Below are 20285 nucleotides of genomic sequence, written 5' to 3' on the forward strand. Positions count from 1 at the left end.
ACAGCCTACCTGAAGATCAAGTAATGGTTGAACTCAGTCTTGAAGGACAAATAGGATTTAAACAGATGGAAAATTATCCTCACCTGAGGATGCCAAGCTGAACAAAGGACCCGGTCAAACACAGTCCAAGAACCTGAAAAGTTCAGGGAAGCAGAGTTCTGGTCTGGGATGGAGCACAGGGTGTGGAAACTGTAATGAAAGATGAGGTTTGCGAACTTTCATGGCCATGTTGAAAAACAGCGTATTTGGAGTAGTACTTGAACCACTTCTGAATTTCGGCAAGTATAGGATTTTGACCAGACAAAGATACAGAAGTCAATCAATCCTAGCAGCTGTTCTTAAAGTTCAGCATCAGACTGATATGCTGGCCCTCACCTTGGGCAGAGGGTGAGAAGACAGTGCCCTGTGCCCAGTCAGGTGCTGGGTGATGACCCTGAGCATCTGCATAGGGTAGGCTTTGGAGAAGAAGGTCCTTAAACACATCTAATTTCTACAGCATTAGTAGATGAAATTGCCCATCTACTTGTCAAAAAAAGTACAGGCAGTGCTTTGGGCTGTGTTGTTGAAAATATACTTCTCTTGAAAATACAGACACCACATATGCATTACAGTTTTGTGATATGTCCTTGGCTACAGCTTTTCTTATACTATATCCTGACTCTTGTTTTTGGACTTTGGCTTCAGGTTTCATCTCTATCAAAATGTTCTGGGCTGGGAGTGAGTGAGCCTGGTCCTAACCCTGGGTACAGAACCAGAAGAGGAATCCGGTTTTCCAGAAAGCTCTCACACACCAGACATACTACATGTTCCTGGTTTGACAGACCACAGAGCTTGATTTCTCTGAGGCTCTCTCTCCAGATAACCTTTTGATTTATACCGCAAAGGGTCAGATGCCTTATTCCTTTTTTAAAAAATAAAAAAATGTCATTGTGAGTGACCTTCTGAAGTGGTATTTTTTTTTGTCTTGTACTCACAACATGAGGCTCAGAGCTCCAGTGAGGACCAGTTCACTTTTGATAAGTAAAGCCATGGTAACAACACTTCAGGTTGATTCATTATGCAAGTCCTTGGGGAAACATGCTGGTTCATGTAGAATTGACTCTCAGCTCATTAAGAAATAAGATGTGTGCCTATTAGCCAGTGTGAGTGCACACAGATTTTTAATACTTGCTCTGAGTTGAGAAACCTTTTCTCCCCCTGTCAGAGATCCATCCTGCGAAGAAACCTAATGTAATTCGATCTACACCAAGCCTGCAAACCCCAGCTACCAAGCGGATGCTTACCACGCCAAATCACACCTCCCTGAGCATTCTGGGGAAAAGAAACTACACTCATCACAATGGCCTGGATGGTATGTAAGCCCAGGGATGCTGGGGGCTGTTCTGATGGGCTGAGACCTCTGCCCTTGCCAGCACTGGCATGTCATCTGCAAATCAAAAAATGCATTACAAATAGGCTCTTCTCCCCACTTGACCTAACCGTGTGATAAGGGGAATAAGAGGCAATGCTGCCATGTACCATGCTAAGGCATGTTGCCAAGTGATATTCCTCCATCTCCCCAGGAGGTCCCCTTTTGCTTACCTCTCCTATCAGGAGGCTTGTTGTGGGAGGAGGCCTGCCAGTTGCCTCTGCTGGGTAATAATAGCTTGCTGTGATGCATGCTCACTACTTACTTAAGTTTCCTTGAGCAGAATGGATTATTTTCACCTTATGTCAGAGACATCAATCCTCTCTGGGAGCTCTTCAATATTCCATGGATCATCTTGAATTTGGCACTTGTCCCCTACTTATTTCACCTTATATATTATTTTAATTGCTCAAGAGTGCTACAAGTCATGAAAGGAATTGCCTGGGTGATGTCCTAAATACAAAAATAATAATTTGTTCAAAATGGAACAACTAAGAAATATGAACCCTTCTCCAAAGTACTCCTCTTGGGCTTGGCCATATAATGGCTCTCCAGGTGGAATTGAATTATCTTCCCATTGAACTAGAAACAAACTGTAATAAATCATCCAGGCAGTATGTATTGTTCATTTCAAATGTCCTGGAATTTGAAGCTATCTCAGTGTTTATGTTGGCATTTATTTATGAATAAAACTATTTCCAGGCTTTCTATGCCTTATGGAACTCTAAATTCCTTCAGTTTCAATAAATTATTTATAATGAGACCCTAGAACAAGAATGTGGAACAGAGCTTCTAATGGTAACTTCCCATGGTTTTCCTTCAGAATGGCTTTTGATGGTCATAGTGATGTCAACATGAATAAGAAATTGAGGGTGAGGAGTTTTGTTTGTATTTGTAAGGTATCAGTGGGTTGTAGATAATGTTTTGGAGAATTTAGCTCCACAGCAGTCTTCCAGGAACACACTTGCCAATGAGAACTTTGACCATCTTTGCCACAATATGTCTGTTTAGACAGCAGAAAGCCAAGGAAGGATCTTGTTCTAATGTGGGGATTGGACTTCTTTCCAACTTTCCTTGCCTACAGCCTGGGGCCTTTGGACTCAGGCTTACATGGAATCTGGAACCTTTTCCTTTTTACCACCTCCATGGCCACTCTAGCTGTATAGGCCTGCTGCCGAGAGCATAAAGTAAGTTCAGGCTCGTTTGATACAGATAATCTTTATGGTAGGTAGACTCATGACTAGCGCCATGAGATGCCTTCTGGTATCTTCTTCCACTCACATCTGGTGATCTTTCTGGGCTGCCCTAACCCTGCCTTGCAGCTCTTGTGACTCTTGCCTCCATGTCTTTCTCCTTGGGATTTCTACTGAAAGGGCCACCTCGTGGTGCTCTCTCTCTAGGGCCAGGCTGCCCCATTGCTTTCTGGATGAGTGAAACTGCATAGATCATTTCTTCTCTGCTCTTAACATGAGGAATGGAGCAGCCATGCGATGAATTCCTGCTGTTGTGTTGACTGAGACCTTCAGCTTTGTTGGGGAAAAGACACTTGTGTCATTTTCTGAAGAGATCTAGCTGTTGAAATACTTTTTTCTTCAAGATACATTCACTTTGCTCTTCTTTTTGGAGGAAGGCTCTTCTCCAAATGTGCCTGACACTGTACTACTCCTTCATGTGCATTATCTCATTTAATTCACACAACAGGAAGTCCCCAGAGGTCAGGGAATTTGACTGTTTTGCATAGTGTTAAATCTTTTCTGTGGAGCACGCTGCCTGACACTTAGTAGTTGGTGCACAGTAAATGTTGAATGAATGAAAATGGTTAAGAAAAATGAGACAAGGGAAGTAAGTTTTTCAAAGTTACCCAACTACTAAGTAGCAGGAGTGGGAATCTGCCTAGGTGTGACTGATTTCAAAGCCTGCTCTTTTCACCACTGTTAAAAATGAAATGACTCTCAAACGTGCTGGATTACTCAGGTTCTGGTCAGCAAAATAGAAACTACAGAAGTTATTTTAGCAGAGAATTTAATCTAATCAAAATAACAGATATTGGAGAACAGATAGGTAAATGGGAACACAGGAAGCAGTCACCTTCCCTAGAATTGAGAAAGCTCAAGGAAGAAGTCAGGATTATCACATTGGGTTTATCACTACCTGGAAACTCAAGGAGGGGCCCAAGAAGCTGGAACTCAGATCCCCAGCTGGCAGGAGCTGGCACGTCTCAGAAGGTATGATGAGGTTGGTTCTAAGAGTGTGAAATAAAGCTGGAAATTAGAACCAACTGCTGCTGCTACCCTCTCCCTTCTCCAGCCTCCAGCCTTGTGGGCTCCCCCTAGCGTCCCCTACTGGCAGAACCTAATAGCCAGCTGGCAAAGGAGAAACGTGTTTACAGAGTCCCAGCCCCAGCATCAAGAAGCTGAGTTTAGAAGGGTGTGTTGGAAGTGGAGGTGAGAGACAAGAGTGTAAAAGAAACTCACATTTTAGAAAGTGTTCCCATTCTTGTATTCCTAATGGACCTTTTACTTGGCATTATAATTCTCTTTCTTGTTTCCTCAGGATATAAAATACTGACTAACCTGAATGTCCAAGGCGAACAGAAAGTACTAGAAAAAATGTTGGGCTGATTGTGAGTTTTCCTGGGATAGTTATTTCCATCATATTCTGAAACTGACAGATACAGTCTCAGGGGAAATCCCCATCTTGCATGATCCAATAATAAAATCACTTAGCACTGCTGCTTAATTATCAGCATGTCAGAGAAGCACACCAAACACGATATTGATGGACAGAACTAATTTAACAGGAAACAAAACCTGGTTTTACTGAAATATTCAGGCCTTTCAGCTTTAGGACTTCCTGTCACCTTCTCAGAGGCTTGCTTCCTTCACTCACCCTCCACCTTTGAATTTCAGGTTCTTCATGATGGGGAAAGAGTCTCTAGGTTTCTGCTGGCAGAAAGGATTTTGTATGGTTGGTTCCTTTGCCTGACTTTTTTTTTTCCAGTGATGGACAAGTTCTTCTTACCTTCATGAAAGTCACTGCCTTGCATTTCACCCTAGTGCCCTGGTGTCTGCAGGCCCTCTAAAGGCCCTGCTGTGGCCCAGTGGCAGCGAATCAGCCCTATACATGTGTGCTCTGTTAAGCTTTGCCCATGGTACTGAGCCACAAGAGACTTCTGTGGCTAAGGGAACTTGAACTGGGAGGGCAAAGACAAAATCTGAATGCATGAGAAGGCTCAGTGAAAGGAGAGCCAGTAATGACAGGGAGAGTGGAAGTTCCAAATTTGAAGACCCGTATGCTTTGTCAGCCTCCCTTCACTTCCGTATCTTCTCGCAGGTTGTTGATCCAGTTATGTGTCAGATGCCATCATGGTGGTTTCCAAGTCCTGTCTCCTCCATTTCTGACTTTCAGGTGCTCTGATGACATTTTTATTGCCAGCAGACAAGTCCCGACCACATTTGGCCTTCTTGGTTAACTCCAGTGGCTCTGAGTAGGGAAAGCCCTGAGGTCAGTGGAGGCGGAAGACCCATCACTGGAAAACCTTTCCATGTCTCGGAGCCCAAAAGAGAGGGCAGCAGGGGAGATGGGATTTATCTATGACTTGGAAAAAAGACATCTGACTGTTGGGACACAGATGCAACTAATTGCTGACTTTTCCAGTTATTGCCTGTGGGCCTCCAGTGAATCACTTAACTTCTATGAACCTGTTTTCTGCTCTGTAAATCACAGATTTCACTTGCTTTACAGACCTGTTATAATGATTAATTTTTTTCTTCACATACTTTGTATCACTTGGCCTTCAAAACACTTTATGAGGTGTTATTATCTGCATTACAGTAATGAAAAATCAGAAGCTCGGACAGGTTAAAGGATTTGCCTAAAGTGACACTGCCAGCAAAATAGCCATATCTAGTGTTTCTTTCACTGGGGAAATAGGGACCCAGGTTTGCATATTGAATGCAACGTATTCTTGGGGGATGTTTGTTTTCTGGGTGTAGATATATACAAGTGTATATTTGCAGATGGTAGATGTATAAGGAAGGTACTATGAAATATAAGCCCCCATTGTCTGATAGAAGCTTAATGGGCTCACCCTTCCCCTCTGTTTCCTGCCTCTGTGGAGCACCCCCCATCCATACCATACCCTCTCCTCCGTCTGGAACTTGGGGCACAGGAGCTATATTAGTTTCAGGGAGATGGGAGAGAAAAGAGTAGCCACAGAATCACTGGAAGGGGAAATGTGTTTAAATTAAATTATATACTATTACCAGCATAGTCTCTGATTGGTAGTAGGTGTTCTTTAAATGTTAAGATTCTATCACCTCCTTAAAGATTAGCTATTATTAACATTTTATTTTGAAAAGTTCTAATATTTCAACCAATGTCTTCGTAGTCATATGGAAATTGTATATAAATAAAATGCCAGTACCTTCCTTATAACTTCATTTACTTCTCACCTAAAAGTATGATTCTCAAAAAAATGACTCATGGTCTTGCTTGAAGGTAAATGGGTATGGCCCAAAGTACATTTGCACATTAGTGGGGCCCAAAATCCATAAAGAGAAATTGACCTTTATTAAGTTATTTAGATGAGTATTAGTGACAGGAAGTAAGTTTGTAGGGAGGACCCCCTTAGCTTTCTGTAGACTCCTGGAATTAGAGACCCTATAGCAGAGGGGATAGAATGTCACATGTTTCTCAGATGGCAAAATCTTTTTCAGCATGAAGGCAGTGTCAAAAAGAACTCCTGAGTGGAGAGGAGCAGATGAGCCATACAGGCCTTCACCCTCTCTCTATACTCCTAAAAGGATGCCCTGGATTCTTCCCTCCGTGTCAGATGGCTGAGATTTGGTCAGTGGGCAAATCTTCCATTCCATGGCATAGGGACAAGGCCTGCGTGTCTCCATCTTTATCAAATGGGGGTCCTGAAGAAAAGCTGCTGCTTGTGTAGTGATACAGACCATGGGACATGGGACTGGAGATGCTCTTTTCTTTTTTTTAAAGATTTATTTATTTATTTAATTTCCCCCCCTCCCCCCGTTGTCTGTTCTCAGTGTCTATTTGCTGCGTCTTGTTTCTTTGTCCACTTCTGTTGTCGTCAGCGGCACAGGAAGTGTGGGGGACGCCATTCCTGGGCAGGCTGCACTTGCTTTTCACGCTGGGCGGCTCTCCTCACGGGTGCACTCTTTGCGCGTGGGGCTCCCCTACGCAGGGGACACCCTTGCGTGGCACAGCACTCCTTGTGCGCATCAGCACTGCGCATGGGCCAGCTCCACACAGGTCAAGGAGGCCCGGGTTTTGAACCGCGGACCTCCCATGTGGTAGACGGACGCCCTAACCACTGGGCCAAGTCCGTTTCCCTGGAGATGCTCTTAACCTTTGGTCTCAGGGAAACCAAAGCAACAGGCTCAGAAGAGAAGGAAGGTTTCAGGACTGAGTCAAAGCATCTGAGTTAAGGAAATAGCTGAGTTGTACAATAAACCCCTCTTTTTAATCTGCTCTCCTCTGACTTATTTCTCCTGGAATATGTAAATACACCATAGATCTAGTTATTTTTCTTGTTTTCTGCCTTGACTAATATCATTTCTCTAAGTCTCCCATGAAGAGGGTATCTAATGAATGCCTCTCTAAGTACAATATTATGATTTGGGGTGTTAAGATCGTCCTTTTGATGACTTGCTTCTGGAGTCAGTGATTCAACAACTTCCACTGTTGGCATCCCAACCCCGGGAAATGGGTGGGGTGGGGGGGCATTATACAGCGAGCAGGCTCTGGGGATGCATCTGCTGTCCTCACATATCCCAATAAAAATAGACTGTCAGGAACAGCTGATGGCACTCCTAGGCAAGCTTAGGCCCAGGCTGCCTTCTGTCAAATTTTTTATGTCATTTCAGAAAAACTAGCTTTTTTTTTTTTTTTTCCCAAATCTTGTAAAGCATTGTGGAAGAGCATCAAGGGGGCTAGACTCATCTCTGGTCTCCTTGTATGATGTTTATAACCTGGCTAAACATATAAAAACACCTTTGAGGTTCTTATTATTTTATAGTGGATCATTATGACCCCAGATTTTATTGAACGTGAAGCAAAATGGTAGAGAACATAATGTGTCTAGAGGGTTTCAGGACTATGGAAGTATTACTTGAGGACAGTGGATATTCTCTGAGACTGAGGGGGTAGGGTTGTAGAGGTTGTGTTAGGCCCAAGTATTCAACAATTTGGTGTTTTGGAATATTCTGGAAGAATGTAAAATTGGCCACACTTGGGATCATTCCTGAGTTTACTAATACTGAGGTTTCTCCCAATAGGAAACTCTTACCCTGACCTCAAGGGAAATAACCACTGTGTGCGCCCATAACTGGTCTAGATGTGAGACCCTCACAGCAGTCTGGAAGTCCTAGAAGAGTGACAGAAATCCATGGCAGTTACTCAGGGGTCCTCAGCTGTGAGGGCCGAGTCTGGCCTCCTCGCTAAGTGTCTGTGTGAACCTGCGGGGGTCATTATAGGAAACCTTTTAACCATCCTACCCCTCTGCACCCCACCATCAGTGACATGTGAAGGATGCATCTCTGAGAAAGAAAATGAACTTACTGGAGAGTGTGTGAGGTTTTTGGGGGGAAGGAAGGGGAGGTGTTTGGGAGAGAAAGGGGAAGGAGACACCATAGGAGAGGTGATTAAGTGTGAGAAAAGACTCTTCCTTGAAGAGGTTTGACTCATCCATTAAAGGAGCATGCATGAAAGTCTGAGAAAGCAATTGGGACCTCAGTATTGGATCTTGGTGGCCCAGGGAAGTAAAGACCAACCTATAAACCAATTGATTAGCACCACCCCCTCCAAGAAATCTCTTTGGGTACTGGTGAGAAAGTGAGGAGAAGACTTTCGAATCTGCAGAGCGTCCAGGACAATGAAAGTGGAAGAGTTTGGCACAGCTTAGTTGAAGACTTCCTGCCCTGGGTTCATTTCAAATTGCCCAACCCAGCTCATTATTACTTTCTTTCCCTGTTTGTTTCTCTGTTATGAAAAGTGGTTCGTATAAAACTGAGGATGAAAGAAAAAATATGCAAAAATTTTTTAAATAGCTAACAAAAAAATAAAATAATAAATAAAATGGAGGAGCAAACATGAAGGTAACTTTGTTAGAGGTTCCCAAAGAAGGTATCTTTTAAGACTCTTCATGATAGTGTGACTTTAGCGTGTTTACAAGAGCCTCTTCTAGGGCGGTCAGTGAGCAAGACTAAGAGTGAGTCCTGGGAAAAATAGAGCTTGCCACATCTAGGGATTCTGGTATAGGGATCAGCAGAAAAAAAATGTTCAGGATATAAGATATTGGACTTCCTGGACTGGGACTCTGATTTCTTCTAGTATCTCTCTAATTTTCCATGTCTGTGTCTTTTTTTATGCTTTCTGGGAGATTTTCTCACCTCTGTATTCCAACACTTTTTATGATCAGTGGGCTAGTCTATTTCTCCCTTATTTTTATGTGAATTTTTGCTTCATGTAATTTGAAATTCTCTTATTGGGTATATATATATGTATTTAGGATTTGGGTTCTCAAAAAATTCTACCAGCTTCCAATAACAACTTCTGATTCCAACTATAAATACTATATTACAGTAACTCAGTTCGGTTCAATATGGACTCTTCCCAGTTAGGCCACATTCCACAGGTTAAGGGCAATCCTGGGCAAGATGGCCCTGTAAGCACCAGTTGCATGTTCCAAGGCCCAGGTCACCTGCACTTCTGACCAACTGGTTATAAATTCATGGGTTACCACCACTCACTTAGGTTTAATAATTTGCTAGAGGGAAGCAGATATGGCTCGAGGGACAGGTCTTCCGCCTACCATATGGAAGGACCTGGGTTCAATCCCTGGGGCGTCCCAGTGAAAAAGAAGAGAAAGCATGCCTGCACGGTGAGCCAGTGCCTGCGTGGTGAGCCAGTACCTGTGTGGCAAACCAGTGCCCATGCATTGAGCCAGTGCCCATGCAAGTGAGTCACACAGCAAGATGATGACGCAACAAAAGAGAGACAAAGGGGAGAGTCAAGGTGAAGCACAGCAGAAACCAGGAACTGCAATGGCACAGCTAACAGGGAACCTCCGTCCACATCAGAGGTCCCCAGGATTGAATCCAGGTGAATCCTAAAGGAGAAAAAATGAGAAGACGTAAAAGAGAGATAGAGGGAAGCAGATTTGCATCAACGGATAGAGCATCCGCCTACCACACAGGAGGTCCAGGGCTCAAACCCAGGGCCTCCTGACACGTGTGAAGAGCTGGCCCACGCACAGTGCTGATACGTGCAAGGAGTGCCGTGCCACGCAGGGGTGTCCCCCACGTAGGGGAACCCCACGTGCAAGGAGTGCACCCCATAAGGAGAACCGCCCAGCGTGAAAAAAGTGCAGCCTGCCCAGGAGTGGCGCTGCACACACAGAGAGCTGACACAGCACGATAACGCAACAAAAAGAAACACAGATTCCCGGTGCCGCTGACAAAAATACAAGAGGACACAGAAGACACAAAGCGTATGGACACAGAGCGCAGACAACTGGGGGTGGGCAGGGAAGGGGAGAGAAATTAAAATAAATAAGTAAATTAAATAAAGAGAAAAATACAGAAGATCACACAGTGAATGGATACAGCAAAAACAGCAGGGCAGGGGGAGGGGGAGGAGAAAGGGGGGGTGGACAAATAAATAAATAAATTATTTGCTAGAATGACTCCCATAACTCATTAACAGTACTACACTTAAAATTATAGCTTTATTATAGTAAAAGATACAAATAAGAAGCCAAAAGAAGATACTCCGACCTGAGAAGGTCTCAAACACAAGCTCCCGTGTCTTCACAGAGATCAGGGAGGCGGGCTGAGGTAGCTGGTGTGGGCTGACATGGGTTGATATGAGGTGGCTCTAAGCCTCAACCTCTGGTCACATGTTTGGTCCTTCTGGTGGGGCCAGTCCTCACCCTAAGGCTGCAGGTGTGATTGGCCCTACCCTGCCACATCAAGTATGGTCCTGGCTCCACCATGAAGAACAAAAGACACTCCTATCACAGGAAATTCCAGAGATGTAAAGGTTGCTTCCCCAGGAACTGGGGACAAGGATCAACCAAATTTTTCATGCTACTACAGGGTATATATGAATTTGGGATTTTTACGTCTTTGACGTTTTAATCACTATAAAATGATCTTCTTGATTTCTGTTAGTACTTCTTGCTTGAAGTCTACTTTGTCTGACATTAGTAGAGCCATACTAATTTTCCTTACTTTTGTTCTTGTTTTTAGGATTGTTAAAAGATTTTTTCTAGTTTTATTGATCTTGAAATAGAAAAACTCTTATAGTGTCTCTGAAGTCAACATGTGTTGTTCCACCACAGATTAAAAAGCCCTATAAAAACTTTTATTTTTTAAAACAGCTTTTTTGAGGTATAATTGACATTCAGTAAGATGTACTTATTTAAAGTGTAAAATGGTAAGTTTTGATATATGTTTACCCTGACAAATCATCACCACAATCAAGGTAATAACTTAACCATTACCCTAAAAGTTTTCTTGCAACCCTTTACAATTCCTTCTGCCCGCCCCTCCACATTCCAAGGTGGCTGATTTGCTTTTTTTTGAGGTACCAGGGATTGGGATTGAACCTGGGACCTTGTATGTGGAAAGCTAACGCTCAACCACTGAGCTACACCAGTTCCCCAAGATTTGCTTCTTTGTCACCATAGATTAGTTTACACTTTCTAGAATTTTATATAAATGGCGTCATACAGTATGTACTCTTTGTCAATTTGAATAATTTCTAGAGATCTTGAGTTCGCCAATTCATTCTTCAGCAGTATCCAATCTACTGCTAATCACACCAAATTTTACATTTCAGATTTTGTATTTTTTAAGTTTTAGAATTTCCTTTTGTTTTTTTCATATTTTCCTAAAATACATCATCCCATCACCTGTTGTATCTATTTTCCCCTGTATTCTTTAACGTATTTTAAAATCTGTAATGGCTAACTCTAATTTGAGTCACTTGTTAATCTACTTTTTTTTCTCTTGCTTATGGGTTGCATTTACCTGCTTCCCATGTCTAATTATTTTCTAATGAGTACTGATCAGTGTGGATGTTAAGTTGTAGAGACCTTGGATTCTGTTATTTCCTCTGCAGAGTGTTGAGTTTTACTTTTAGCAAACAGTTAAATTGATCGATTTACTCAATTCTGTGGAGCCTATTAGGGCTGATCTATTTTAGTTTACCCTGAGTACCAGGGGATACCTTCTGGGATTTCCATGGAAAAACCAAGGAGTTTACCAACCCCCTCTAACTTAGCAAAGCTTGAACTCCATACTCTGTTCTCTGAGCACTAGATAGCTACAGAAGTCTCTGTCCAGGTCTTTCAGTCTTCCAGCTGGTGTTTTCCATTGACTCCTTGAAATCTCACCTGCACATGCATGGTTCAGAAATCAGTTGATGATTTGAGGGAACTTTGCATGTAGATTTAGTGTAGAGTTCCCTTCCTGTGTCTCCCTTCTTTCCAGGATCTCCTCCCTCAATTTCCAGCTCCTCTGGCAGTCTTGAGTGCTGACCTTTGTCTCCTCAACCCAATTAGACTGCAGCTTTCTGCTTGAACTATATTCCCCTGTATCACATGGAAGTGCTCTCAAGGGAAAAGCCAGTTAAGTGGGAATCTCATATAACCTGCTTCCATTTGTTCAAGGGTCATATCACCTCTGGTTTTTACTTGCTTTTGGTTGCTCTCCAACATCTTCAAACAGTTTGTTTTTTTAATCCAGAGTTTATGTTTCTTACTGGATAGAGGATTAATCCAATACAAACTAGTCAACATTATAGGAAGCAGAATTCCCCAGGGCTTTTTCCCTCTTCGTTTCTCTCAGTATATATACTTTAAGAGAACACTGTTTGTGGTTCGTGGATGCTGTATCTTACTTCTCTGAGGGTTTTAATGAATAGAGTGTTTTTGTTTTTTTAAATATTTTTCTTTATGAATAGTTTCTATTTACTCCAATTTGTGTTCTTCTGTTTGTTACTTATTTGGGCCACTACATTTGTGCTAGGTACTTTTTCTCTGGTGACCTTTGATTGTCTGATGTTTAAAAGTAGGAGATGAAAAACCAAACTGAAAACTCTGCTTGTAGGCAGAGTTTATAGTGTATTTTCACAATAGGGTGGTCAGTCTGGGCTGTTTGTTGGGTGGCTCCAAATACCAGTCTCTTCAGATCTTTTCTTATGCACTGGTCAGATTGTCCAGAGAAGATTCTTCCTATCTCTTCCCCAGAGGGTAAAGTTTTGGGAAGGTTTCACCACTCAGTAGGCATATATTCACTTGGTCCTCTATTTTGGAATTGGAGCTGTATTAGACAAGGTTCTCTAGGGAAACAGAACCAACAGAGTGTGTGTGTGTGGGTGGGTGGTAAATATTATGACATATTTAGAAGAATTGTGTCCCATGACTGTGGGGATGGGCAAGCCTAAATTCTATAGGGCTGGCAGCGAGCTGGGCACTCCCATGAAGGTTTTCAGTGAATTCCCAAGGAGCGGCTGGCTGACTTCTGACTGCTGAAATCATCACTTCTCCTTTTAAAGCCTTCAACTGATTGAATGAGACTTCTCTCATTGTTGAAGGCAGTCTCCTCAGTTGATTGTAGATATAATCAGCCATAGATGAAACCAACTTACTGATGATTTAAGTGCACAAAATGTCCTCACAGTAACAATCAGGCCAGTGCTTGCTGTATCAGACAGCTGGACACCATCGGCCAAGTTGACACATGATCTTAACCATCCATCACAGTAGACCTGCCCTCGCTTGTGCTTGGTGCCTGGTGTCCCCAAGTCCTGAGACCTTGTTTTGCCCTCTTCAGAGAATAAACGTCTGGACTTCTGGGGTGGGAGAGAGGTAGTTATTTGGCCAGGGGTATGGACTCAGGAGAGCGTCTAAGGATCCAGCTATTTCTCAGACCACCCTCAACTAACTTTGCTTTGACACCCTCCCACGCACCTCCACTTCCAAAGGTGCCTGGTGTCAATTCCTCAGCCCTTTGGGGACTCTTTAGACAAGTTGGGTTCTTGTCTTCCCACACTGCCAGCTTCCATTTAGCTTTATCTACTTTCCAGCCTCCAAAATTCTGATGCTGGTTTCTCCTCTGGGTTTCAGAAGGAAGGGAAATTAACTCAGAAGCCAGCGTAGAACCCTTAAAGGGTTGCTTTCATTGCATTAATTGGTTATAGGGCAGACTCTCCCAAGTCCACGAACAACAAGTCCTTCTGAGTAGTGGAGGGTCGAACCAACAGGGAAAATTTTGCGCACACACACATCCACAACAATAAAAACAAAGTGCTTATGAATCAGGATTAGTGTACACAAGAGTGGCAGAAGGTTAATGCATTTGAGAAGAAACAATATAAATCATCTACCAAAAGGGACTTGGACTGTACTGTGGGCTAAGAAGGGGATGTGCAAAGTGGTGTAGTAGGCCTTTTCCTGCGGCCCCTCGCCGGTGATGCTGTCCTGGGGCCTCCGTTTCTGGGGCCATGCCTGTGGCCCTTGTTCCTTGCTTCAAGGAAATGCAGCAGGGCTGGGAAAGCTCAGAGGAGGGGAGGGTGAGGTGCTAGCCTTACAGAGGCAGATGGCGAGCCCTGGGATTATTCAGCCTGGAACACAGAGAGGGGCCCATCTCCACTTAAAACCACGGCCAGTGTGGAAGAAGCAAGTATGAACCTGAGCCCCTCGGTGGAGAGGGTTTCCTTTGAAACCGGAGCAAGTACATTTAGGATAAAAGAAAGCACAATTTAACATGGAAGGTCAGACATTTGGGGGACAAATTATTACAAATGGCAGTTCTGACAGTTTAATTCCTTAGTGGTTTTTTTTTTACAGAGGAATAACAGAGCCCTGCAGCCCTACAATCAAAAGAGAGAGATTTCTGAGACTTACTGACACATAGACAGCTTTAATTTAGGCACTGAAGAGCATAGTTGGTCTCTCTCTGGACTACTTTCCTCGGCAGAATACTGTACTGGATGGACAATGGGCCTGACAGTGGCACCTTGGTATAACAGGAACAACTTGACCTCGGTTTAAAAGATCTGGGTTCAAATTCTGCTCCCCAGCTTACTTGCTGTGTGTCTTTGAGCGAGTTCCTAACCTTTCTGACCCTCACAAGGTTCTGGTTCAATAAGCTTCGGGTAAAGCAAAAGTCGGCCTGATTACTATACTGAATATAGTTCAGTGTTTATTTAACACATTTGTTGCACCCCGACTATATACCAGGCGATGAGCATTTATTGTCCCTATCGTAGGAAGGCTCCTGGAGGCACAGCCCTGCTCCCTGCTGTCCCTTCCTCGAGCGGCTGTGAGGCTGCGGGTGGGTGCCTGTGCTTCCTCTCCTGGTTCCAGAGTGGCCTGTGTGGTGGGCACCGGAGAGCGGGTCTGGGTGGCAGGCCTGCCCGTGTGAGCACCAGCCCCACTTCCCTCCTAGCCACTTCCCCCGGAACCAAGCAAAAGTTTCACAAGCTACTGACCTGCCGAGGAACACGAGATGGTGGTGATAGGGTCAGCAAGCCGCTTCTGCTTTTTGGTTACTCCTTTCTATTGAGAGTCAAAGATCTGTGGGGAAGTGGAGGGGGTGGAGTGGGAATGCAGGACAGTTCTCCCTGCCGTGACGCGGGTGGCTGCCACTGTGGGCATTTGAGCTGCAGAGGGTCATCACCGCTTCCTGCAGAAAAACGTGTTGGTAGCTGGGAGCACCCGCATCAGGACGATGAATTCTGATCGCCTCAGATCAGACCATGCCTCTGTGGGGACACGTGGTTCCCCGTTCCCTGTCTCGGGTCGGAGCAGGCCACGGTGTCTGTCTGATAAGCACAGAAGCCCTTGCCTGCTGTGCTCTGCCCCGCTGGCGGTGGCCGCAAAACTTGCCTTCCCTCAAACCCGGCTTTGAAGACCCTTCAGGCCTATTTCCACAGCTCTTCCCGGAATTCATGCCTGCCTCTTTCCTTGAAAGTTGTGATGCTGGTGGGAGGGCTGATTCCATCTTTCCTCTCAACTTCCCTCTCAGCCTAAGACCCCTTTTAACCTCGACCCCGTTTCTCCCCTCTTCCAGAACTCACGTGCTGTGTGTCAGACTGAGCTCTCCCTGTTCCACGCTATAACCCGAGACTTGCTCCACTGTCCTACTGATGCTCACAGCTGTGCCTGGGAAGGAGGCAGCCCTGCTCTTGGGACATTTCATGGGAGACCTCCCTGTGCACCCCACGGAGACCCGACGGGGCAGGGGCAGCAACTGGAGGGATGCACGTTGCAAAGGCTGCGTCTCCATGTGTGACTCAGTGTCCCCTTGCTTTCCTCTCAGAGACCTCGCTGTCCCAGGGCGGGTCCTGCTTGAGACCTGAGGGGCGAGGGAGCCACTCTGCCTCCCCCCTTCTCCTGTGCCCGACACCCTGGAACGGCGGCTCCTGGGGCGTGCAGGCCGGGGAGCGCTCAGAGCCGCCGCGGCCCTGCATGTGCCAGCCCAGCTGGTTTTCAGCTGTGTTATTGTGTACAAGAGGGACACGGCATCTTTCCGAATGCATTTTTTCTTAAATGTGCCAGTGTTTTTTCAGCTCATAATCTCCCCTATCTTTCCCTGTCACTTGGCTCCTTCTCAATAGGCTTCATTCCTGTTGTGTTTTTTTTTAATGGAAATGTTTTGCTCTTCACCACCCACACCCTATCTTTGACCCCTTCTCCCCGATCCCTCCAAGGCACAGAATTACTTGAGGTTCTGACAAGAGAGAAGAAAACCATCTTCGGTAAGCCTGTACACTCTTCTTACTCATCTGCATTGTGTCATTGGAGAGATGCTGGAGTCCCGTTGGCCCCAGACAGCTCCAGCAAGTGTTTAGACTTTGCTAAGTGTGCGTATCACTGTGACAAGCCATTTGCTTACTGCCCTCCTCCCCTGCAGCCAGACCAGCTGACCAGGAGCTGCAACCAGGTGGGTCCTAGGACAGGTCACAGGTCAACCTTTTTATTTTAAGCCCAGAGAACCTGTTGGGGTGGGGGGTGGAGGAGGGAACTGTGGTGGCAGGTGTGAGTCTGTGTATGTAACTCCATAAACCCTGACCCCTCTGGCCAAAACAGCTGTGAGCAGAGGTGCCTGGGCCCTGGGAGTCCTCTTGCTCCCTGGTGCCCACTGTCTCGAGTTCTCCCCATCTGCCTTCAACACCAGCCCTTGGTGGCATCACAGCTGGCTGCTCTGCTGCTCTGTGCACACAGCTGCAGGGACAGGAATGTCCCTGTGTCTGATTAGCTCCTCGAGCAGATGTGCATCTGGCCACCCCTGCCCTCCGTGCAGGGCCAGGCTGCTGGGCCAGGATCACAGCACCGTGAAGGGCAGCTGGAGTCCGACATCCCGGCCACCTCTGGGGGCTGCAGCTGGGAGGCAGCTGATGCCTGGGAGTGGGGGCCCCAACAGAGCCAGTGGTTGTAAAACAGCACAGCTGCCATGGAGTTGCCCGCCCCAGGACGAGTGAGGTGTCACCAACACGAAGACATGCTAAGTGTCGGTCCCTGGGAGGCCGGGTTGAGCTGAGCAAAGAGAACGCCATGCACGATGGCTGGAGGCGGGGCCCGGAACGCGAGCTGTCCCTTCCTTTCCCGGCTTTGCCGTCCTCTTGACTTGTCTGAGAAGGGGTTGGTTTTCATCTTAATTTTTTATGGGGGTCACCAGGGGCCATTTCCACCACTGCCAACTCTCGTGGTCGCACTGGGTTTTGACTTGGGGCCATTCGGAGGGGGGGGCCTATGTTAGAGGTGCTCAGTGAGGTGGGTAGTGGGGCACATCCCCCGCAGGGTCCCCCACAGGGGGTCCCCTTCAGCAAGGACGCCAGGAAGAGGAGGCATCGGGCTCGTCTCTGCAAAACGACACGGGCGGCTCTTCCTCTGAGCCCCTGGAGTGGATTTCTGGTCGCACATGGGTGCAGAGGGTGGCACAGTCCCCCCTCTCGCTTTCCTCCCTAGCCCTGGTCAAGGGTGGCTGCTGGTAGCTGCCCGGCTTCCTCCGCGCCGCCTGTCAGAGACGCGCAGCCTGGGGAAGAGCAGCGAGCCCACCCCAGTCCCAGCTCACATTTAGCTGTGGGAAAAGTCCCCTCGCCGGGAGCCACAGCCTTCACCTGGTCGGTAGGAGCTCCTGGTTCCTCAGGACCATTCTACGAAGATGGTGTTGATGAAGCTTTTGGGCTCTCACTGCATCTCTGGAGAGTCCCCCAGGGTCTCAGCGAATGCTCCGGGGGGTGGAGAGACTCCAGGCCTCTCTTCCTTGTCTTCGCTGGGCTGAGGGTCGGTGCTGGTGGGATTCCCGGCTCCCATTCCGGGCCACACTGTCCCCAGGTGACGCTGCCTGGGGCCCTGCCCGGTGCTGAGCTAAGGCTCTTCTGTGCTCCCTTGAGAGGATGGAAGTCTTCCTCTCCTTTTAGATCAACTCCTGCCCACCCTGATTGCCTCAAGGGTGGTACCAGAGGACAGGAGGGTGTTGCTCAAACATTTCACCATGCCTCTCACAGGTCTGCCATGTCCACAGCCCCGGTTCTTTTAGCCTTTGTATCAGTCAGGGACGACCAACAGAAAGCAGAGGGATTTTAATCCAGAGGCCTGTTCAACACAGTGACGGAAGAGCTGAGCGGCCTAATGGGAGCAAAGCGGGACCCAGAGATGGGGAACAGCGGGACGCTGCCACCTCCCTGAGGCTGGCGGGACCCGGAGGAGACGGGCCACCAGGGTCAGGGCCAGAGCCCCTGGGCAGAACGGGGCACCGCAGAGGACCTACCAGCAGGAGCGGAGCCCAGGGAGGCAGGGTCACCCTCGGAGGCGCATCCCAGGCCGAGAGGGGCCCGAAGGGTCCTGGCTTCTCCTCCTCTTGCCCTCCAGATGCAGGTCTACCAGCTGGTGGGCCAGGAGGCCGGGCCTGACAGCCCCAGAGGTCGGCCGCCACCCCTCAGAGAGGCACAGGACGGGCAAGAGCAGGGTCGCTGCGGCCCGGGCCTGCCATGTGTCACATCTGAGCTTGGCGTTGAGACCCCACTGCTTCCCAAGAACCCAGGGGGAGAAGGCAGGGGAGCTGCCCCCTCGGCTTTCTCTAGATTGTTTTCTTCTGGCTAGTGACGAAAGTGCTTTTGGGGGGTGGGGAGGGAAGCCAGTATTCTTAACAGTTGTCGCTGTTTTCCTTTGGGAAAATTACCCGTTGCGCAACCCCCACCTTGCCATTCCCCTCAGGAAAGCCATGTCCCAGTTTCTGTCCTCCCATCCCATGCCCCTAACCCCAGCCTTGGGCTTTCCTGCCAGAGTGCACTCCCCCAGGCCACGCACCAGTGATCATGGTCGTTTCCCCGGGATATCCATTCAGAGCGTGATATTACAATGTGGACTGTCTGTCTGTAAGTAGATGCCAGCTACTAATCAATTTGTATCGTGTTTCCAATAAATTTCTGGAAATTATATCTGGTTTCCTGCTGTCCTTCCCGGGGTACCGGGCTTCAGCTGAAACTCTCAGTGATCCCCCATGCCCCATCAGGTGGCCCGTCCCTCCTGCACAGCTCTGGGGGGCTTCTGGAAGAAATAGGCCAGGCCAGAGGTGAGGTGCTGTCCCCTCAGCCGCGCTGAGACTCCCAGGGGCCTTTCCCCAGGGTCTGTACTTGGTCCAGCTGTCCTGTGAGCCTTTCCCTGAGGACATGGTTTCCTAAGGCTGGGACAGCCCAAAAGATAGCTCTTGACTCTTTGTCCCCTAGGCTTGGTCTAGGGCATGAGGCGGACCTCTCCCCACTAATACCGGAAAACCAGCCTCCCCCTGCTGTGCCCGTTGCCAGGCTGCAGTGACACACGCTGCGGGCGCTCTGGACGTTGAGCCCCGGGGCCTTCGGAGCCCAAATCCTCGAGCATGAGGGGAGGAGAGGAAAGCTTCCCGTGCCAGCTGAGCGGGCTCAGCAGGAGATCTCAGCACCCGCTGCTGCATGCCACCCACCTTTCTTCCCACAAAGAAAATTTTCCAAATTAACAGGTATAGGGAGCCTGGTCAGGAGCTCAGTGTTCTCCAGTTTCCTAGACCCTCTGAGTGCTGAACCCTGCTTGGTAGAAATCACTCTGTTGAATATTTCACTGGTTCAGATTCTGCCTCAGTTGCCGTGGCTCTCGTGGACCCCCTCCGGCCCGTGTCTGTGACTGTTGAATGCTGGGCTTCATGAGGAAAAAAACCAAGGAGATGGGAAGCAGATGTGGCTCAAGTGACTGGGCTTCCGCCTACCTGGGAGGACCCAGGTTCCATCCCTGGGGCCTCGTGGTAAAAAAAAAAAAACAAGCTTTCTGGTGAGGTGAACCGGTGCCCTGCCCATGCAAGTGAGTCACGCAGCAAGATGATGACACAACAAAGACAAAGGGGAGAGTCAAGGCAAGGTGCACCAGAAACCAGGAACTGAGGTGGCACAAGTGACAGGGAACCTCTCTCCACATCAGAGGTCCCCAGGATTGAATCCTGGTGAATCCTAGAGGAGAAAGACAAGCAGAGGAGACAAAAGGAGAAATAGATAGGGAAGATCAGTGAATGGACACAACTAAAAACAGCAGGGTGGGGAGTGTGGGGAGGGAGGAAAAAAACCAAGGAGAACAGGTTCTTCAGGGTCTCCGGAGAATGGAAACAGTCACAGGTAAGCCTGTGTCAGTACTTGTAGAGTTCTGAGATGGAGAGAGCAGTGGGACAGGACTAGAGGGCAGAGAAAGTTTTGTGGACACAGAGGGACCCTGTGGCATGGAACCCAGCAGCCCCTTCCTCAGGTACACATGTTCTTTTCATCCCAACTCAAGTACCATCTCCCTCCTTCTTTCTGGAAGCTTATCTGTAGAGCT

The 20285-nt window shown here is 47.3% G+C and overlaps 1 protein-coding gene across 9 annotated transcripts in view; it reads left to right on the top strand.

The window, feature by feature from the left end:
- Positions 1 to 18884, top strand: part of MTA3 (metastasis associated 1 family member 3) — a 217856-nt gene extending 198972 nt beyond the window's left edge. For 8 of the 9 annotated variants that reach the window (XM_058278469.2, XM_058278468.2, XM_071208792.1 and 5 more), the window contains 2 exons: positions 1205 to 1351; positions 15514 to 18884. In XM_058278469.2, coding sequence (XP_058134452.1) covers positions 1205 to 1351; positions 15514 to 15539 — 173 coding nt within the window. In that variant the 3' untranslated portion in view covers positions 15540 to 18884. Of the gene's footprint in view, positions 1 to 684; positions 741 to 1204; positions 1352 to 15513 lie in introns of those variants that run through there. The other variant, XM_058278470.2, reaches the window with a different exon arrangement.
- Positions 18885 to 20285: the final 1401 nt, after the last annotated feature.

The sequence above is a fragment of the Dasypus novemcinctus genome, chromosome 17, assembly GCF_030445035.2.
Source record: "Dasypus novemcinctus isolate mDasNov1 chromosome 17, mDasNov1.1.hap2, whole genome shotgun sequence".
In the NCBI taxonomy this organism is placed as follows: Eukaryota; Metazoa; Chordata; class Mammalia; order Cingulata; family Dasypodidae; genus Dasypus; species Dasypus novemcinctus.